This window comes from Esox lucius, chromosome 9 (genome assembly GCF_011004845.1).
Source record: "Esox lucius isolate fEsoLuc1 chromosome 9, fEsoLuc1.pri, whole genome shotgun sequence".
NCBI classification, from domain to species: domain Eukaryota; kingdom Metazoa; phylum Chordata; class Actinopteri; order Esociformes; family Esocidae; genus Esox; species Esox lucius.
Window position 1 is genome coordinate 19,812,581 of NC_047577.1, and position 20,008 is coordinate 19,832,588.

The window sequence follows — 20,008 nt, forward strand, 5'->3', positions numbered from 1 at the left end:
TGTCCCACTGGGGATAGCAGAGCCAGTTCTCATGACTCAGTACAATCAACTGACCGCCCACTGCGAGGAGGGAAAATAGTACAGGCCACCAGCTGACGGCCAAAGACAGAGGATCAAACCAACCGCATAGTGGGGGTGGGAGGGGGGGACGGGACAAGAGTAGCAAAAAGGTTTCCTCTGGTAATCTCTGTTAAATTAGAATAGACATGCGAAGCGGTTTGGATCTCTGGAATGGGTTAGGATTGCACTGTGGCTGGCTGGCAGTTCAATGTATGGTTATCATATTAGTCACTAGATTGGACAGTTGAGTTCTGTTTTGTATAAAAATATTATTTTGGGAGTTGGTTTGGCCTTCTATGTGTTGTGTGTTGACAGTGTGAGACTGTGGTGTACCATCGAGTTTGGTATGCGTGTGCGCGCACATTTGTTTCTTTGTCATACGCTGACTGCATTAATGCTACAATACTGACATCTTGTGTCATCATTTGGTAATCGAGCTTGTGCTCCACAACTTACCGGAATGCTTTTGGAGCTTGCTACGTACGATCCATTAAAAAATAATAATAATAATGAGAGAGAGAATTTATTTTGTATTTTTTATTTGTTTTAGTCATGTTTATGCATCAATCAGCAGTTGGCTATCTCAGGCGGCGGAGAAGTAGAGTTGAATTCTTTCACAAAAACATTTGTTTCTATACGGGAAAACACACACATGATTAAACCCTAATAGTAATGTGTTTAATACAGAAAAGAGAAATATAAATAAATACATTATTAACAGATTAGTCTCACCTTCCAAACATTTGGGGAATTTGACTTTTCCATCAATGCACTGAGTTGACACTGCATAGCCACACATCTTTTCCATGTTAATACAGCGAAAAGTGATTACTTCTTCATGGAGGGTTTTGCTGGGCCAATGATTTCTCATGTAGTATCCTTTGGGAAGTTCATTCGTGCATGGAGCTGTGGGATAAAGAGGGAAATTATAATAAATTGGAATTAATTAACTTTCGATGCAGATTATTATTAAAGTGAGCAATGGATAATCTAAGGAATCATAGTTAGAGAGAAATCCATTTGACTCTTACCTCATTGAATATTTGAATAACTGTTATCCTTTGTTAGTTAAGAAAAACACATTTAGAACACAATCTCTTCTGTAAGAGACATTATAGATGTCTTTAAAAATTATCTTAATCTTCATCCTATCTGTAGCAAACCATCAGATTTAAAAAAAATCTATAATTCCATTTTTTTAAAGATTTCTTTGCCTACATGAGTATATGAATTAAAGTGTGTTAAATAATCATTGACAGTTTCTGAGCCATTCACACACATCAGTGTGGTCTTCCTTGGGGTTGCATTGCTATATCTACATACATCCCTTCAACCCACCTCTAAGGTAACCAAAATAGTAGAACCTAACCTGGGTTCTAAATACAACACGCAGTGTTCCCAGCATTAGCACTTGCATGTGTTATGTCCAAGAAATTTGCAAAGAGCCAGTTGTTGGTTTGGGAGGATGTCAGTGATCCCAGCACGTTTTCATCCGACCAATGGTGGGCCTGATTTTGGTAAACCTTCTGATATTACATTTTGTTTGAGAACCCCATAGGTGAGAAGGTTGGCAGGAGCTCTACAACTACAGTTGGAACTTCAACTAGGAAGCTGTTGCTGAACCTAGAACATATTCTTTCCTCTCGCCTATATTTGCTGAGGAACCTTCACAGAGTTTGACCAAGTTCCTTTTAAGCCTCGACAATGGGTTAAAGTTTGCACCAGAACAATTAGACAAGGTCTTCCAATCTTTTTTTCATGCTCCAGACCATGGTTTGCATTACCTCCAAAAAGTGTGTGTAGAAAAAGTGTGTAAAATTCATTTTAACATTTGGACACAATTACAATCTGAGTGAGTATAAAATGTAATATTGAAGATCGTGTCTCTAGTGCATATCATCCAGAGTCTTGAGGAGCTCATGAGAGATTTCATTAGAATTGTAATCTATCTTGAAAATGAACAAGACTGGGATGAAAGATGGGAAGTTGTTCAGGAGTCTCTCGAATTAGTTAATGTCTGGAGAGAGGTCCTTAAGCATGCTGAGAGACTGTTGCAGGACAACCCCTCAAAAAACGTCAGTGAAAACATGTAGGAGGCACAAACGAGAATGAACGTTTGGTATCATCGTAAAATGTGATAAATCAGAAATCAATGTCTTACCCCTGCAAGCCGGATTCTGGGACCAATCCCCTGTTTTTTGACATTCAACTTCCACAGGCCCATCCAGAACATAGTTTACATTACATCCATATCTGACAGTGTCCATGTAACCATACTCCCTTTTCACTATAGTAGTAATGTAACCGTTGCTGATGTTTTTTGGAGGTGGACAGGTCACCACTGGAAACAGAGGTCAGGAACAGTTCAGTGTGTTGTTTATTATCTCCTATCACTAGTTCACAATCGTCATCATTCTCATGAGACATAGCAAAGAGGAGTAGTCTATCTAATTGTCTTACTACATTTGTGCAAAAAGTAGCAAATACCTACATTTACATTCTGGTGGCTCAGTCCATTTTCCATTAGCACTGCACATTCCCCTCTCATTACCTATGAGGGCAAGTGGAGGCAGGCACTGATAGGACACCCCGAAACCAAACACAACCGTGTTTCCATAGAACAGGCTGTCATAGACAATTTTTCCATATGCAGGTATTGGAGGCAGACCACAGGTCAGTGCTAGCAGGGGGGAGATGTATTAACATGAATGTACACGAATAAAATACATGTCTTGGAAATAGTATCGTAAACATATGGTACGACATCATGGATATTATAGTCATTATTAAAATCTAAAGGAATAGCCATTTACAATGTGCATGTACTGTAGATTTCTAATGTAGCATTATCAACGCGAAATCTTTGAATCATTCTCAATGAATCAACCAACACTAGCAAAGTAATCTATTTGCTATAAGGCAGACACTTACGTAAACACTTTGGGGGTGGCTCGGTCCATTCTCCATCAGCCAAACACTCAATGGTACTGGCTCCTTGTAGGGTGTACCTGTAGGCAATCACATTACTGTACTTGTCAAAACATATAAAGTACGCTCTGTATTGTGTTTTATGAACAGAACTGTACAACTTATCATCTGTTCGATATGACATTACTGATTTTCCGAAGGTTAACCAGCAGTCAGTGAGAGAATCTCCCTGTCTCAGTGAATGTGTGCTTCAAGAGGTTCAGTGTGTTTTTCCCCATGCTAATCGTTAACACAGGGACTACTCAGGGCTGTTTCCTCAGCCCCCTCCCTTACCCATGATTGTGTTGACTGACTCGTTCTGATCACCAGAAACATGACAGCGTACTGGGAGGAGCCCTTGTTCCAGCAGAGACTGAAAACAGCCCCTAACTTCAGGCAATAAGACTATTGAACAACCAGCCAGCAACCTGTACTGTAATCTGCTATGCAGCTGAAGATGTATTATAGCACATAGTTCAGCCCACACATTCCAAGCCAAGGAAAACACACACTTACACACACACACATTTGTTTATATCAATACAGTTTGTAAATTGCATTTCTTATACCCCGCATGGCAGGTGAAGTTGATAGTACTCTGGTACACAATGTCGACAAACTCCATTTCTCCATGGTCCCGGATTTTTCTGGGAAAGAACAAGTCTTTGCGTGTCAGAAATGGAAAAGAATGAATCAATTTCGTTATTACAATGCGTCCATGCTGATGATACAATTCCATATGAGGGTCAACTAATAATAAAAGTCATCCACAGAGCATAGAACAACAAGTATTTAGACAGTGACACGTTTCTTCTTCCTTTCAACATTCTAGCCCTTTAGAAATTTGAAATGTACAATGACTATGGAGTTAGACTGTATTTTCATCAATATCGGATGAACCGTTAGTCTGTTTTACACACAAAAGTGTTTGAGGCCTTTCTGCCTTCAACAAACGATAAGCTCAACTGGATTCAAGACGGGTGATTGATTTAGTCGGTCAAAAACGCTCCGTTTTGGGGACTTGTTTTAAGTAAAATATGTAAGTACAGTGAGACTCCTACATTTGAGGACATAAAGTATTGATCAACAACTATTCTCCAATCACTGTAGCGCACATTATGCAAGAACATCAACTAGCCGGAGTGATTAGCCGAAATTTACAAGTGAAAAGTAAATAAGCCCTCTCAATACTTTCATCTGGTTGTCAAGTTTCCCTAGCAACATTACCTGGTCGCATACAATACAACAAAATAAACTTGTCTGTCTGAAATACAGCTGTGCCCATTTAATCAATGACAATTAATTTGATTGACATGAGAAAAATGACAACTTTGGATAACATTAAATATGTTCAGTATAAGCTAGATAGTGATAAAATCTTCTACATAAATAGTTAACGATTTTAAACAGAAATCTTAGTCTCTAAGATTAGTCCCTAATAGCTGAAAGCAGCTATTTATGTACAAAACGAAGACCTTTTTACTACCAAGTAAATTAAATAAAAAACTTCAACTGCAACAATCCATTCTGTCAAGCCTTACTCTGTCATGGAATGTTTAGTCAAATATAGATTTTTTTTAAAACCTAATATAAACTTGCTGTTTAAATATTGCTATATTTGATCTATTTTACATGAACTCCCAGAATTTGAAAGGAGTTTGTTCCGGATCTGTCTGACTTTTTTGTACATTTTTGTTAGTATGATTTGGTCATCCACTGTAGCGATCTTCCTTGGCCCACATGGGAGTGCAAACTTTTTGGCTCAGGGGCCACGTCAGGCCACATTTCTTTTGTAATTTGTTAATGAAAGATTATTTGCAGGCCAGAAAATCGCACAGGTCCATTATAATGTATAATTATTCTGCATTGCAAACAAACACAGCTGTTGTGAAGTTGTGAAGCTATCATAAGAATATTTCTAATCCAGTAGGAATGAAAATACCCTCATATTAAACCTGTCTCCACTTTATCACCATTGTCAATGTAATTTCAAATCCGAAGTGCTGAAGTACAGTACAAATAAATTAAGTGACTCAGTCCAAATACAGTGGGGAGAAGAATTATTTGATACACTGCCGATTTTGCAGGTTTCCTACTTACAAAGCATGTAGAGGTCGGTCATTTTTATCATTGGTACACTGAGAGACGGAATCTAAAACAAAAATCCAGAAAATCCACATTGTATGATTTTTAAATAATTAATTTGCATTTTATTGCATTACATAAGTACAAACCCGATTCCAAAAAAGTTGGGACACTGTACAATTGTGAATTAAAACAGAATGCAATGATGTGGAAATTTCAAATTTCAATATTTTATTCTGAATACAACATAGATGACAGATCAAATGTTTAAACTGAGAAAATGTATCACTTTAAGGGAAAAATAAGTTTATTTAAAAAAATCTCAAAAAAGTTGGGACAAGGCCATGTTTACTACTATGTGGCATCCCCTCTTCTTTTTATAACAGACTGCAAACGTCTGGGGACTGAGGAGACAAGTTGCTCAAGTTTATCAATAGGAATGTTGTCCCATTCTTGTCTAATACAGGCTTCTAGTTGCTCAACTGTCTTAGGTCTTCTTTGTCGCACCTTCCTCTTTATGATGCGCCAAATGTTTTCTATGGGTGAAAGATCTGGACTGCAGGCTGGCCATTTCAGTACCCGGATCCTTCTTCTATGCAGCCATGATATTGTAATTGATGCAGTATTTGGTCTGGCATTGTCATGATGGAAAATGCAAGGTCTTCCCTGAAAGAGACGACGTCTGGATGGGAGCATATGTTGTTCTAGAACTTGAATATAACTTTCAGCATTGATGGTGCCTTTCCAGATGTGTAGGCTGCCCAGGCCACACGCACTCATGCAACCCCATACCATTAGAGATGCAGGCTTCTGAACTGAGCGTTGATAACAACTTGGGTTGTCATTGTCCTCTTTAGTCCGGATGACATGGCGTCCTAGTTTTCCAAAATTAACTTCAAATTTGGATTCGTCTGACCACAGAACACTTTTCCACTTTGCCACAGTCCATTTAAAATTTTCCTTGGCCCAGAGAAAAGGCCTGCGCTTCTGGATCCTGTTTAGATACGGCTTCTTTTTTGACCTATAGAGTTTTAGCCGGCCACGGCGAATGGCATGGTGGATTGTGTTCACCGACAATGTTTTCTGGAAGTATTCCTGAGCCCATGTTGTGATTTCCATTACAGTATCATTCCTGTATGTGATGCAGTGCTGTCTGTGGGCCCGAAGATCACAGGCATCCAGTATGGTTTTCCAGCCTTGACCCTCATGCACAGAGATTGTTCCAGATTCTCTGAATCTTTGGATGATATTATGCACTGTAGATGATGATAACTTCAAACTCTTAGCAATTTTTCTCTGAGAAACTCCTTTCTGATATTGCTCCACTATTTTTCGCCGCAGCATTGGGGGAATTGGTGATCCTCTGCCCATCTTGACTTCTGAGAGACACTGCCACTCTGAGAGGTTCTTTTTATAATGAGTTGCAAATTGGTCCTCCAGCTGTTCCTTATCTGTATATTTAACTTTTCTGGCCTCTTATTGCTACCTGTCCCAACTTTTTTGGAATGTTTAGCTCTCATGAAATCCAAAATGAGCCAATATATTCACTTTCAACATTCGATATGTTATCTATATTCTATTGTGAATTAAATATAAGTTTATGAGATTTGTAAATTATTCCATTCCTTTTTTACTCACGATTTGTACAGTGTCCCAACTTTTTTGGAATCGGGTTTGTATTTGATCACCTACCAACCAGTAAGACTTCTGGACCTCACAGACCTGTTAGTTTTTCTTTAAGAAGCCCTCCTGTTCTCCACTCATTACCTGTATTAACTGCACCTGTATGAACTCGTTACCTGTATAAAAGACACCTGTCCACACACTCAATCAAACAGACTCCAACCTCTCCACAATGGCCAAGAACAGAGAGCTGTGTAAGGACATCAGGGATACAATTGTAGACCTGCACAAGGCTGGGATGGGCTACAGGACAATAGGCAAGCAGCTTGGTGAGAAGGCAACAACTGTTGGCGCAATTATTAGAAAATGGAAGAAGTTCAAGATGATGATGAATCTCCCTCGGTCTGGGGCTCCATGCAAGATCTCACCTCGTGGGGCATTAATGATCATGAGGAAGGTGAGGGATCAGACCAGAACTACATGGCAGGACCTGGTCAATGACCTGAAGAGAGCTGGGACCACAGTCTCAAAGAAAACCATTAGTAACACACTACGCCGTCATGGATTAAAATCCTGCAGCACACGCAAGTTCCCCCTGCTCAAGCCAGCTCATGTCCAGGCCCTTCTGAAGTTTGCCAATGACCATGTGGATAATCCAGAAGAGGAATGGGAGAAGGTCATGTGGTCTGATGAGACATAAATAGAGCTTTTTGGTCTAAACTCGACTCGCCATGTTTGGAGGAAGAAGAAGGATGAGTACAACCCCAAGAACACCATCCCAACGTGAAGCATGGAGGTGGAAACATTGAGGGGAGGATGGATGGGGCCATGTATCGCGAGATCTTGGCCAACAACCTCCTTCCCTCAGTAAGAGCATTGAAGACGGGTCATGGCTGGGTCTTCCAGCATGACAACAATCCGAAACACACAGCCAGGGCAACTAAGGAGTGGCTCCGTAAGAAGCATCTCAAGGTCCTGGAGTGGCCTAGCCAGTCTCCAGACCTGACCTGGAGAAGGTCTGTATGGAGGAGTGGGCCAAAATCCCTGCTGCAGTGTAAGCAAACCTGGTCAAGAACTACAGGAAATGCATGACCTCAGGAATTGCAAACAAAGGTTTCTGTACCAAATATTAAGTTCTGCTTTTCTGATGTATCAAATACTTATGTCCTGCAATAAAATGTATTACATAAAAATCATACAGTGTGATTTTCTGTCACTCACAGTTGAAGAGTACCTATGATCAAAATGAGAGACTTCTACATGCTTTGTAAGTGGGAAAACCTGCAAAATCGGCAGGTTTTCCCACTTTTGGAGTTCCCTCGACATTAAATTAAATAAAAAATAATGAATACTTAAAATATATTTTCACAACAATGTTGCTCAAATTTTGTAAAGGCTTGTTGATGACCCACGTAAGCACTTGAGTCTCGACTGGGTCCATTCTCCATTAGCAGAGCAGACGATGGTGCGGGCACCCGAGGTGGGAGTGTATCCTTTCCTACAGGAAAGCACCACCATGTCCCCAGGGGAGTACACCCTCTGAAGCTCGTTTATGTCCATACCGTCACGCAGGAGCGGGCGGCCACATTCTGAAGGGCAGTTGGGCAACAGGATGAGTCAATAAAGCAAACACACACTCAGAAAAAATATACAAACAGAGACAAAGATTTCACAGATCCGGGTGCCAGAGTTGCTCCACATAAGTGCAGTTTACATTACTGAGTACATCGATAGTTTGTTGAGTATCTAAAGGTGGAATATGTCCAAATAGTTTTCTCTAGGTTTACCACATTGGGCCTAGTTTTTCTTCCACAGGACACATGTTCATTAGCCTAGCCACAGTTTAAACACATTTGCTGAGCGCAGGAACACAAAATTATTTTTAATAAATACACTGAAAAAATATAATGTAACATACACTACCTCTCTTGGATGTTACTGCTGTATACAAGGCCAGTTGACAGAGCAGCAGCAGAGCCAGGGTTGGAGCCATTATCTGTGGGATAGTGTCTTTCAAATCTTTTCGGGTAAAAATTCAGAATCAGAGTGGAGCTCCAAACGGTTTGTGTTACTGAAGGTAAACAGGGTCGAGCCAAAATAAGGCAACCGTTCTTTTGGTCTATTTCGTAATTCCCTAGTTATTGGTGATGGAGGCACGTGCTTCCTTAGTTGGGTACTGGTTTTGTATTTTACAGAAGTTACATTCAACGGAAAGTTTGGTATTTGGCAACGAGGCCCTTTATTAAGCTTATTAGTGTTATTTCTATAACTCTGTGTGCAGTTTGAAGTGAGTTCTTGTTACAGTTTGTACAATTACTTACTGGCATAAGCACAATTACTGGATGTTTTCAGGAACAGCAAAAAAAATATATATATAAATAGAATAGTGGTGTAATGAAACCATGAAATTATCATTTATGGACATATTTTGAAATACCCAAAGTGTTTTTCAATCTGAATATTGTTTGAAGGTGACTGAACTCGTTAAGTCTGGCTATATTTTGCACCTATATTGCTATATAAGGCTTGTGGATTATTACAGATGGTCAGATGTTATGATTATTTTCTTCATAATAATCATGTTTAATAGAAGGTATACTTCTGTATTAGTATCAAACTGTGGTTTGTGTTATGGCTTAAAGAATATCAAAATGGTGGTCAATGACAAGGCAACCCATTCCAACATATCTAACATTCAGTAGAGGCAAATACAGTATCCAGGTTAAGTATATCTACAATGGATATAAAAAGTCTACACACCCCTGTTAAAATACCAGGTTCTTGTGATGTAAATAAGACAAAGATAAATCATGTCAGAACTTTTTCCACCTTTAATGTGACCTATAACGAGAACAATTCAATTGAAAAACAAAATTAAATCTTTGAGGGGAAAACATTTTTAAACACACAATAAAGTGTGCATTATTCTTGGAATAAGTGTGCACACCCTTAAACTAATACTTTGTTGAAGCACCTTTTGATTTTATTACAGCCTATTAGCATGGCACATCTTGACGTGGCAATATTTTCCCCATTCTTCTTTGCAAAAGCGCTCCAAATCTGTCAGATTGTGAGGACATCTCCTTGGCACATCCCTCTTCAGATCACCCCACAGATGTTCAATTGGATTCAGGTGTGGGCTCTGGCTGGCCTATTCCAAAATGTTAATCTTCTTCTGGTGAAGCCATGCTTTTGTGGATTTGGATGTGTGCTTTGAGTCGTTGTCGTGGTGAAAGGTGAACTTCATCTTTATCTTCAGCTTTTTCTAATGGACGCCTGAAGGTTTTGTGCCAAAATTGCTTGGTATTTGGAACTGTACATAATTCCCTCCACCCTGACCATGGCCCTGGTTCCAGCTGAAGAAAAACAGCCTCAAAGCATGATGCTGCCACCAACATGCTTCACTGTGGGTATGGTGTTCTTTGGGTGATGTACAGTGTTGTTTTTGCACCAAACATACCTTTTGGAATTATGGTCAAAAAGTTCAACCTTGGTTTCATCAGACCATAACACATCTTCCCACATGCTTTTGGGGGACTTGATGTTTGTTTTTGCAAACTTCAGCCGGACTTGGATGTTTTTCTTTGTAAGAAAATGCCATCTTGCTACCCTACCCCACATTGTTGTTGGGGAGAACATAGGCAGTCTGCATCTCTAACCAATAAGCTATTCAACAATGGGTCAATAACTCTTTCAGAGACATTCACGCTTCTTGGCCAGCTCCACTAATGCGATCGTGCAAAAACCCTGAAATATCACATTTACATAAGTATTAGAGGCACAATGACACTGGCAGTTGAGCTCATGTTCACCGTCTCCCCTGATCACTCAAACACGAGTGGAGTCAACCTGTGGTTAATTCATTTAAATGGAAATGATAGGCAGGTGTGAGAAGGCACACCCCTGCCTATACAAGGTCCCACATTTGACAGTGCATGTAAGAGCAAAACCCCTGCCATGAGGTCGAAGGAATAGTCCCTAGAGCTCCAAGACAGGATCCTGCCGAGGCACAAATCTGTAGAAGGGTACACTTTTGCAGCATTGAAGGCTCCAAGAACAGTGGCCTCCATCATTGTAAAAAGGAGGAGGTTTGGAACGACCAAGAAAATTCCCAGAGCTGGCCGTCTGGCCGAAGTGAGTAATCGGGGGAGAATGGCCTTGGTCAGGCAAGGGACCAACAACTAGATGGTCACTCTGACAGAGCTCCAGAGTCTCTGTGTGGAGATTCCTGAAGAATCTATCTTCCACAAGGTCCTACCGTCTCTCCCTTCCTTAACTGACCATCAAGTGATAAAAAGTCACTTTAATCGACATCACAGTCTGGGTATTGTCAGTCAGACATACATTTTGAGACTCCTGTATTTCAGCTAAACAGCTTTCAGCTACACTGTTGTTCTTATACTAACCCCCAAAATATGAATTAACAAATTAACGTATTAGTTAATTAATATTTTGACAAGAGTTATACCAACCACCGGTTTTTGTGTAGTTAGCCAATTACCCATCACAGTAAAAATGTTGTCGTTGATTAAACGTTGGAAAGACCTCTATGGACAATGTTGATGTCACATTGATTTGATAGGAATATATATATATATAAGTTGACAAGATGTAATTTTGCAGTTCTTGAAAAACTGCATTTCTGCATCTTGTTTAATCTCATATATGCCCCTGAAATCAACAAGGTCTTTTCAACAATGTCTTTTCTACTTTGTACATGGACGTGTCTGAACATTACCAAAGCCTTTCGGTGTGAATCTAAATTATTCTACAACACATGACCTTGTTTTTTTATTGAATCTAAAAAGGCATGGCTCGGGGGGGCCTATAGCCACATCACAGATCTGTGTAGCCCCACTTCAGCCCCCTCAAGCATTTTTGTATTTTAAAAATGAGAACTTCCTTCCAACTATAAAAATCTAATATTTTCTTAGTCCCTCACATATTGGTCAAGCTCCGCCTTAGCCCCAGAAGTCAAATAATCTTGGCACCTTGCCTAAATCTAAAATATTTCCACAAACCATTATATTGAAAACATCAAAATATTACCAGCAAAGACAAATTAGATGAATGAAGTCATATTTATTTAACTGCAAGCAGCATTGAGATTCAGCATTGTTTTATCTCAGATGGAAGATAAGATGAATATGCCAGATAGCTCCACTTGCCTGGTTCTAGAAGGAAAAACACACAAACCCACCACAAAGGCAAACATGTTATAAAGATCTTATTGCTGCCATCTGTAATACAGAAGAGACAGAAGCAATAGAAAAGAAAAGCACTAATAGATCAGTCTCACCTTCAAAACATTCTGGAATCTTAAGTGTTGCATCAATGCACTGGCTTGACACTGCATAGCCACACTTCTTTTCCTCGTTCATACAGTAGAAGGAGACAAGTTCTTTGTGGGAGACTTTATTGGGAGTAAAATTCTCTATCCATATTTTCTTTCCTCTGTATAAGATGCGTCCTCTTTTAATGTCCACGCTGCATGAAGCTTTGGGACAAAGAGAGAAGTGATAAAAACCACAAACTGTTTTCATGTAAGCTATGAGGACAACCCCACTCCCCAATAAGTTGCAACGCTTTGTAAAAGGGTCTCCTCAGTTTTCAAATGCTTACAGTGCTGTTAAAAGACAAGGTGAATGGTTGGATGGTGGATGTGCTCAGAAATACAATTGAATAATACAAAAAGTACAAATGGTCACAATGTGTTTGGTCCTACCCTGGCAAGTTGGCTTCTCCGACCAATCCCCAGTTTTCAGACATTCAATTTCCAGAGGGCCCTCTAGAACGTAGTCTAAATTACATCCGTATCTGACAGTCTCCTTGTAACCGTGCTCCCTCTTCGCATCCGTAGTCATGTAACCGTTGGGGATGCCTTTTGGAGCCGGACAACTAACAACTGAAACACAGAGATCAGTCAGGGTCAGGGATCAGTCAGGGTCAGGGTCAGGGATCAGTCAGGGTCAGGGATCAGTCAGGGTCAGAGATCAGTCAGGGTCAGGGATCAGTCAGGGTCAGGGATCAGTCAGGGTCAGGGATCAGTCAGGGTCAGGGTCAGGGATCAGTCAGGGTCAGGGATCCGTCAGGGTCAGAGATCAGTCAGGGTCAGAGATCAGTCAGGGTCAGGGATCAGTCAGGGTCAGGGATCAGTCAGGGTCAGAGATCAGTCAGGGTCAGAGATCAGTCAGGGTCAGGTTTTTGCATGTTGGATTCTGCACAACATATAAGGTTACTAAAAGGTGAACTGAATGATCATAAGTGTATCAAATTCAGATTATATGTTGAAGCATCAATGTATAAGTGGTGTGTTATACAGCCAAGCAACCACCACTAACAGCTTATACAAATACAGGTCAACGGCAAAAGTCAGTGCTGGAGTGGAAACCATACAGAGTAATAAACATAAAAGGTTCACAAAAGACAGCAGAGTTGGTGGCAGTGGAACTATTTCAGGTACAAAATAAAAAGGTACATTTTTAGATGTTTTCTGAAGATAGGCAGAGATTGCTATCCCATCCTCCAAGGGAACCTGGTTCCCCTTTGTGGTGCCAGGACATAGAAGAGCTTTATGAGCAGCTTGGAGCAAATAGTCACGCATGAAACACATTTAATTTTATGAGATAATGGTAAGAAATGTGAGATTTGTAATCCATAGCATTTGTGTCAGGTCCTGAGATCCAATGCCCTCTCTCCCTCATTTGGAGCACGGACACCTGTTTGTTGTTATTACCCTCACCTGTGTTCCTCATCATTGTCTCTATTTAAGTTCCTCCTTCTCTAGTGTATCTTATCTGTCATTTTTTGGAGTTTCAAACCATTGAAACGTTTTTTCATGTTGTGGTTTTTGTTATGTCTTAGTTCTTTTATTTTTAAAGGCTCTCCATGGCACATTTCATGCCTCATAATTGCTACGCTACAATGTGTATAGAGGTACAGAAAGGAAATGTGGTAACATGAGACAAAAAACACTTAAACATTTATTCCAAACAGTTATTCCAAGAATAATGTAAAATGGTATTTCTATAGCCAATGTGTAATGTATAGAACACATGTGAATGACTTACTCTATTTTACATATGGAAAAGACGATGCTCTAACTTTCCTGGGCACTAATGGATGAAAAATTTTATATCACAAGCCAAGACCTGACAGCACTGTCCGACTTCCACTCAGTTACCCCACGGGCCCCTTGGCAAATTCTGCCCTCCGCCGGATCCTCAGGCGTGACGATTCTGTGAGGAACGAACTTTAAGCCCGGTTGGAGCCTACAGAGCGGATTTGCGTCTTTTGTAAATTTTAGTCACAATAGTAGCGTCCTGCGTAATTCTTCGCATTATTTCTTATTTTGCATTGTTTCTTATATCTACTTAGGTTTGGCTAGCTTCAGTAAAAGAGCACCTCAAACCCACTAGTCTGGCAGCTACCAGAGATGGTCACTGGCCTGTCTAGTGGATGTGTAGTGCACAAGGTAGACTTTCACTCTTGGTGAACGAAATGGAAAATAAAATCAACAGTTCTATACAAAGAATTTGACAATACCTACATTTACATTCTGGTGGCTCAGTCCATTTCCCATTGGAAAGGCACATTCCCCTCTCATTCCCTATGAGGACAAGTGGGTTAAGACACTGGTAGGTCACCCCAAAACCAAACACGGTTGTGTTGCCTGTGAAGACTCTGTCGTAGACAGCTTTTCCTAGCTTTGGTATTGGAGGCAGACCACAGTTCACCGCTAATGGGGGAGATAGATTGTTTTCAGACCAATGTACATTAACCAAGGACAAATATACAGCTCCGGAAAGAATTACGAGACCACGGCACCTTTTTCTTTCCTTTCCAAAAAATTCGAAAAGGAAGGTTTTGAGTGAGGAACAGAAGTGTTCAAATGAAGAGACCACTGCAAATTGAACACTTCTGTTCCTCACTCAATACTTTCTTTTTCAACTTTTTTGGAAAGGAAAGGGTACAGTTGTCTCAAAGAAAATTCTGGAGCAGTATGTTTAATTAAAACGTGATTTTCAGATAAAAAATGTGGAAACATCTAGTATGTAATAGATAATATAGTGTGTGTATTTCAGTGTGAGGCAGCCACTTACGTAAACACTTTGGATGTGGCTCGCTCCATTCTCCGTCTGCCAAGCACTTAATGGTACTGGCTCCTTGCAGGGTGTACCTGCAATCCCATTAATGTACTTGTCAAAAAACATAAAGTAACTTCTGTATTGTGTTTAATAAACAACTGTACAACTTTTCATCTGTTCGATATGATATTACTGATTTTCGATCAGTCTTTATCACAAATGTATTATGAATTAAAAAGACGTAGTCTGCGCTTTTTGCCCACTCATATTTACCTAGGGTGCCAATATTAGTGGAGCACACTGTAAATCCAGACCCTCTTGAGTACCTCATAATAAAATTCTAAACATTTCCCTCCTTTGTGGCATTGTTTAATGTTACAGATATCAAAAGTAAGAGAATTTGAGACATTGAGACACATTTGTCAAAACACATTTAGTGAATGGCATTCCTTTTACCCCTCATGGCAGGTGTAGTTTATAGCACTCTGGTACTGAATGTCCATTAACTCCATATCCCCATGGTCCAGTGCTTCTGGGAGAGAACAACTTATTGCTGTGTCAGATTGGACAAGACGCAGTCAGTAACGCTGGAAAGCTCCATCACAACAAATAAATGCTGATGATACAACGTCATAAGACGTGATAGTGAATGCAATACTGTATACTTATGATGCGATTTTTGTTATAGCTTCCTATCAGTTAAGTTGATGACCCACACGAGCACTTGAATCTCAGCTTGGTCCATTCTCCACTGGCCGTGCAGACGATGTGGCGGGAACCTGTAAAAGTAGTGTATCCTATTTTACAGGACAGTGCCACCATATCCCCGGGGGAGTAAAATCTCTGGAGCCCCTCCGTGTTCATCCCGTCACTCAGGATCGGACGATCGCATCCTGAGGAAGAGGACAGTCAATAAAACGAGTCAACAAAACGGAACCAGGGGTCAGGAGAAGTCGCAGATGTTTAAGTAGTCTCTGAAATGAATGCATGGATGTATGTCGCACCAGGAAACACCAGTTACCATGCGATCTGAGTCTATTGCAAATGTTGACCGTAAACACAACAAGGGTGAGATTTTCTTGTCCTGTCTTGCGTTCCGGGAAGTGCGGTGAACCATAGCAATTGTAATATCAGAGGTTATTTCATATAGTGATCACCTGTATCGGAACATGTAGGCTATATGGTTTTGAAATGCCTAAGCACGCCCAAAATCGGAGAGTCATCAAGCTATCCTCCAATTTTCTATAACTGTGTGCCAGACAACGTGCAGAAACGACCCACGGAGAAGAAAACAGTTGTATGAGTGAATGGTCGTGAATGCAAATAAATATCCTGAAAACATAAAAATTATTCCTTTGCGGGAGAGAGCCATTTGCACACAGATGTTTGTAACGATATGCAGGAACTGAAATATAAATGATATTCCATTTGTCAGTTCAAAGCACGACCCCTCTTTTTTCGATTCCAGTGTTCACACCAAATAAATGTAATGAGTAATGGACTGTATATTAATTCCTTTTTGTAGATATTTTAACAAACATTACTGTTCAAAAGTTTGGGGTCACTTAGAAATGTCTTTGTTTTCGGAAGAAATGCTAAATTCTTGACAATTTAAGTAACATCAAATTGAACAAAGATGCATTGTAGACATTGTTAATGTTGTAAATGTCTATTGTAGCTTGAAATGGCAAATTTCGTATGGAATATCTACATGCGTAAGGAGGGCTATCAGCAACCATCAGTCCAGTGTTCCAATGGCACCCTGTGTTTGCTGATCCAAGTTTGCTGATCCATTTTAGAAGGCTAATTGATCATTAGAAAACCCTTTTACAATTATGTTAGCACAGCTGAAAACTGTTGTGCTGATTAAAGAAGCAATAAAACTCACCTTCTTTAAAAAAGTTGAGTATCTGAAGCATTAGCAAGTGTGGGATCGTTTACAGGCTCAAAATAGACATAAACAAAGAACTTTCTCCTGAAACTCATCAATCTATTCTTGTTCTGAGAAATCATAAAACTATTCCATGTGAGAAATGAAGATCTTGTACAACGCTGTTTACTACTCCCTTCACAGGATAGTGAAAATTGTCTCTAACCAAAATAGAGGAGTGGGAGGTCCTGGTGCACAACTGAAGAAAAGGACAAATACATTAGTGTTTTATTTGAGAAACAGACTCCTCACATGTCCTTAGCTGGCAGCTTCATTCAACGTCAACAGTGAATAGACGACTCTGGGATGCTGGCCTTCTAGGCAGATTTGCAAAGAAAAAGTCATATATCAGACTGGCCAATGAAAAGAAAAGATTAAGATGGGCAAAAGAAAAAAGACACTGGACAGAGGAAGATTAGGAAAAAGTGTTATGGACAGACAAATCCAAGTTTGAGGTGATCGGATCACAAATAAGAACATTTGTGAGACACAGACCAAATGAAAAGCTTGGTGGAGGCAATGTGATGGTCTGGGGGTGCTTTGGTGGTGGTAACATGGGAGATTTGTACAAAAAGGAATCTTCAAGAAGAAAGGCTATCACTCCATTTTGCAATGCCAAGCCATACCATGTGGATGGTGCTTGATTCAATGATTCAAAGCCCAGTTCCAAACTATGCAAGAACTATTTAGGGAAGAAGCAGTCAGCTGGTATTCTGTCTATAATGGAGTGGCCAGCGCAGTCACCGGATCTGTACACTATTGAGCTATTGTGGGAGCAACTTAACCGTAAGGTGTGCAAGGTCTACAAGGCTGTAATTGCTGCACATTGAGAATTATTTGACGTAAGCAAAGTTCGAAGTTTTGAATTATTGTTTAAATTATTATTTATTTTTTTATAACCTTGTCAGTTACTATATTTTCTATTCATTTTGCTATATTTCATATTCAAACTAATTTAATCAATGTTTTCATGGAATACAAAGAAATTTCGTAGTGACCCCAAACCTTTGAACAGTAGTGTATATACTCACTTTAAATGTTGTAACCTGTATTTTTTTTACTCAGCGCTCTTATTTATTCCCACAGTGGGCATCGATAGAGCAGCTTGGTATGAAATGTAAAGTTGGCTGGGTTACATTTAAATGGATAATCCTATTTAAATATAGTTGGAGAATTGGAGAATTGATAATATATGTACCATTTGTAAAGAAAACATGAGTGAGCAGGCGAAGATATTAAGGTCAGGAGACTGTGATAGCCACTCCATGACCTTCACCTTTTTCTGCTGTAACCACTGGAGGGTCAACTTGGCCTTGTGCTTAGGGCCATTGTTGTACTGGAAAGTCCAAGAGCGTCCAATGGGAAGCATTCGTGCCGAAGAATGCAAATTGTCTGCCAGTATTTTCTGATAACATGCTGCATTTATCTTGCCATACATTTTTACAAGATTCCCTGTGCCTCTAGAGATCACACACCACCAAAACATCAGTGAGCCACCACCATGCTTCACAGTGGGGATGGTATTCTGTTCACTATAGGCCTTGTTAACCACTCTCCAAACATAGCGCTTATGGTTGTGACCATAAAGCTCTATTTTGGTCTCGTTACTCCAAATTACAGTGTGCCAGAAGCTGTGAGGCGTGTCAAGGTGTTGTCAGGCATGTTGTAACCAGGCTTTTTTGTGGCATTGGAGCAGTAAAGGCTTCTTACTGGCAACTAGACCATACAGCTCATTTTTGTTCAAGTATCATCATATTGTGCTCCTTGAAACAACCACACTGTCTTTTTCCAGAGCAGCCAGTATTTCTCCTGAGGTTTTCTATGGGTTTTTATTTGTATCCTGAACCATTCTTCTGGCAGTTTTGGCTGAAATCTTTTTTGTTCTACCTGAACTTTGCTTGGTATCAAGAGATCCCCAAATAATTCCACTTCTTAATAAATGATTGAACAGTACTAACTGGCATTTGCAAGGCTTTGGATATATTTTTATATCCTTTTCCATCTTTATGAAGATCCATTACCTTGTTACGCATGTCTTTTGACAGTTATTTTTTTCTCCCCATGGCTCAGTATCTAGCCTGCTCAGTATATCCACGTGAGAGCTAACAAACTCATTGACTATACACAGACACTAATTGCTATTTAAAAAGCCACATGTGTGGGAAATTCACCTTTAATTGCCATTTTCACCTGTGTGTGTCACCTTGTGTGTCTATAACAAGGCCAAACATTCAAAGGTATATAAACCTTTTATTAGGGCCATTTGGGTGATTTCTGTTATCATTATGGTTTAAAAAGGTGCCAAACAACTGTGATAATAAATTCATATGATCACTATCCTTAAATAAATTTGCATGATCAGTCATATTTTCTAAATCAGTGCCAGAATTTCACAATTTCTGCCAGGTCATGTAAACTTATGAGCACAACTGTAGATGATATAGATGGTAATTCTATCAACAAACTATCTGAACATTGTCGCATGAATTGTAATGTGTTAAAGCCATGACTAACACTATAAATAGACTTTTATCAGGAAAACATTTCAATGAAATATATGATTTCCAAATTCTGTTTACTGGAGATTACTTTCCTTCCTGGTTCTATTCATGTTCCTCTGGAAATAAAATGTTGGGTGTTTTCAGTTCTGTTTTTTAAACTTGTGTGTTAATGCATAGTGCTTACCAATATTGAATCATCACAAAGTACAGAAACAGAAAATACTTTTAAATGAATAAGAAAAAGCACTGACAAAATGTAACACAGTACCTTTCTTGGATGCCACTGCTGTATACAAGGCCAGCTGACAGAGCAGCAGCAAAGCCAGGGTTGGAGCCATTGTCTCTGGAGCGATAATGTCTGTCAAATCTTTGGATTGTCAGGTAAAAATCCTAATCACAGTAGCACTCCCAACTGTGTTCCTCAATGTAAACAGATGAGGGTGGATGTCGAAACCGAATGGGTATTTCGTAATTTAGCTCACTCAAGACCTTTGTGCCTCTCACTGAAAAACTCTACTATTGCACAAGTTAAAACATTTATATTAAAATGACTGTATATTCAGGGCATACTCTTTGGTATAAGGACTGATTTCTGAGAAACATGCCAGCAAGGTATGAATGTATAATCAATAAAGCACAAGCTATATTGCTTATCATGCTCAGAAGCTAATTGGCAAGCTAAGTTTAATCTTACGGTCTTATAAGTAAATAAAGCTAGCTAGTAGCTTACAGGAAGATAGAGCATACAGTTCATG

The 20,008-nt window shown here is 39.7% G+C and overlaps 2 protein-coding genes across 2 annotated transcripts; both read right to left on the reverse strand.

Annotated features, from left to right (window-relative positions):
• Window positions 1-582: 582 nt before the first annotated feature.
• LOC105021565 (beta-2-glycoprotein 1) lies at window positions 583-8,861 on the reverse strand. The gene is made up of 8 exons (XM_010889329.5): window positions 8,659-8,861; window positions 8,148-8,324; window positions 3,597-3,695; window positions 2,992-3,068; window positions 2,552-2,740; window positions 2,222-2,401; window positions 793-966; window positions 583-692 (listed from the first exon to the last, which is right to left on the reverse strand). Exons 2-8 carry the CDS (start codon window positions 8,174-8,176, stop codon window positions 628-630), a joined length of 813 nt encoding a protein of 270 aa, XP_010887631.2. The 5' UTR covers window positions 8,177-8,324; window positions 8,659-8,861; the 3' UTR covers window positions 583-627.
• Window positions 8,862-11,797: 2,936 nt separating this feature from the next.
• LOC109614548 (beta-2-glycoprotein 1) lies at window positions 11,798-19,702 on the reverse strand. Its single transcript, XM_010889331.4, has 8 exons — window positions 19,522-19,702; window positions 15,539-15,715; window positions 15,279-15,375; window positions 14,838-14,914; window positions 14,285-14,473; window positions 12,461-12,640; window positions 12,035-12,232; window positions 11,798-11,909 (listed from the first exon to the last, which is right to left on the reverse strand). Exons 1-8 carry the CDS (start codon window positions 19,589-19,591, stop codon window positions 11,845-11,847), a joined length of 1,053 nt encoding a protein of 350 aa, XP_010887633.2. The 5' UTR covers window positions 19,592-19,702; the 3' UTR covers window positions 11,798-11,844.
• Window positions 19,703-20,008: the final 306 nt, after the last annotated feature.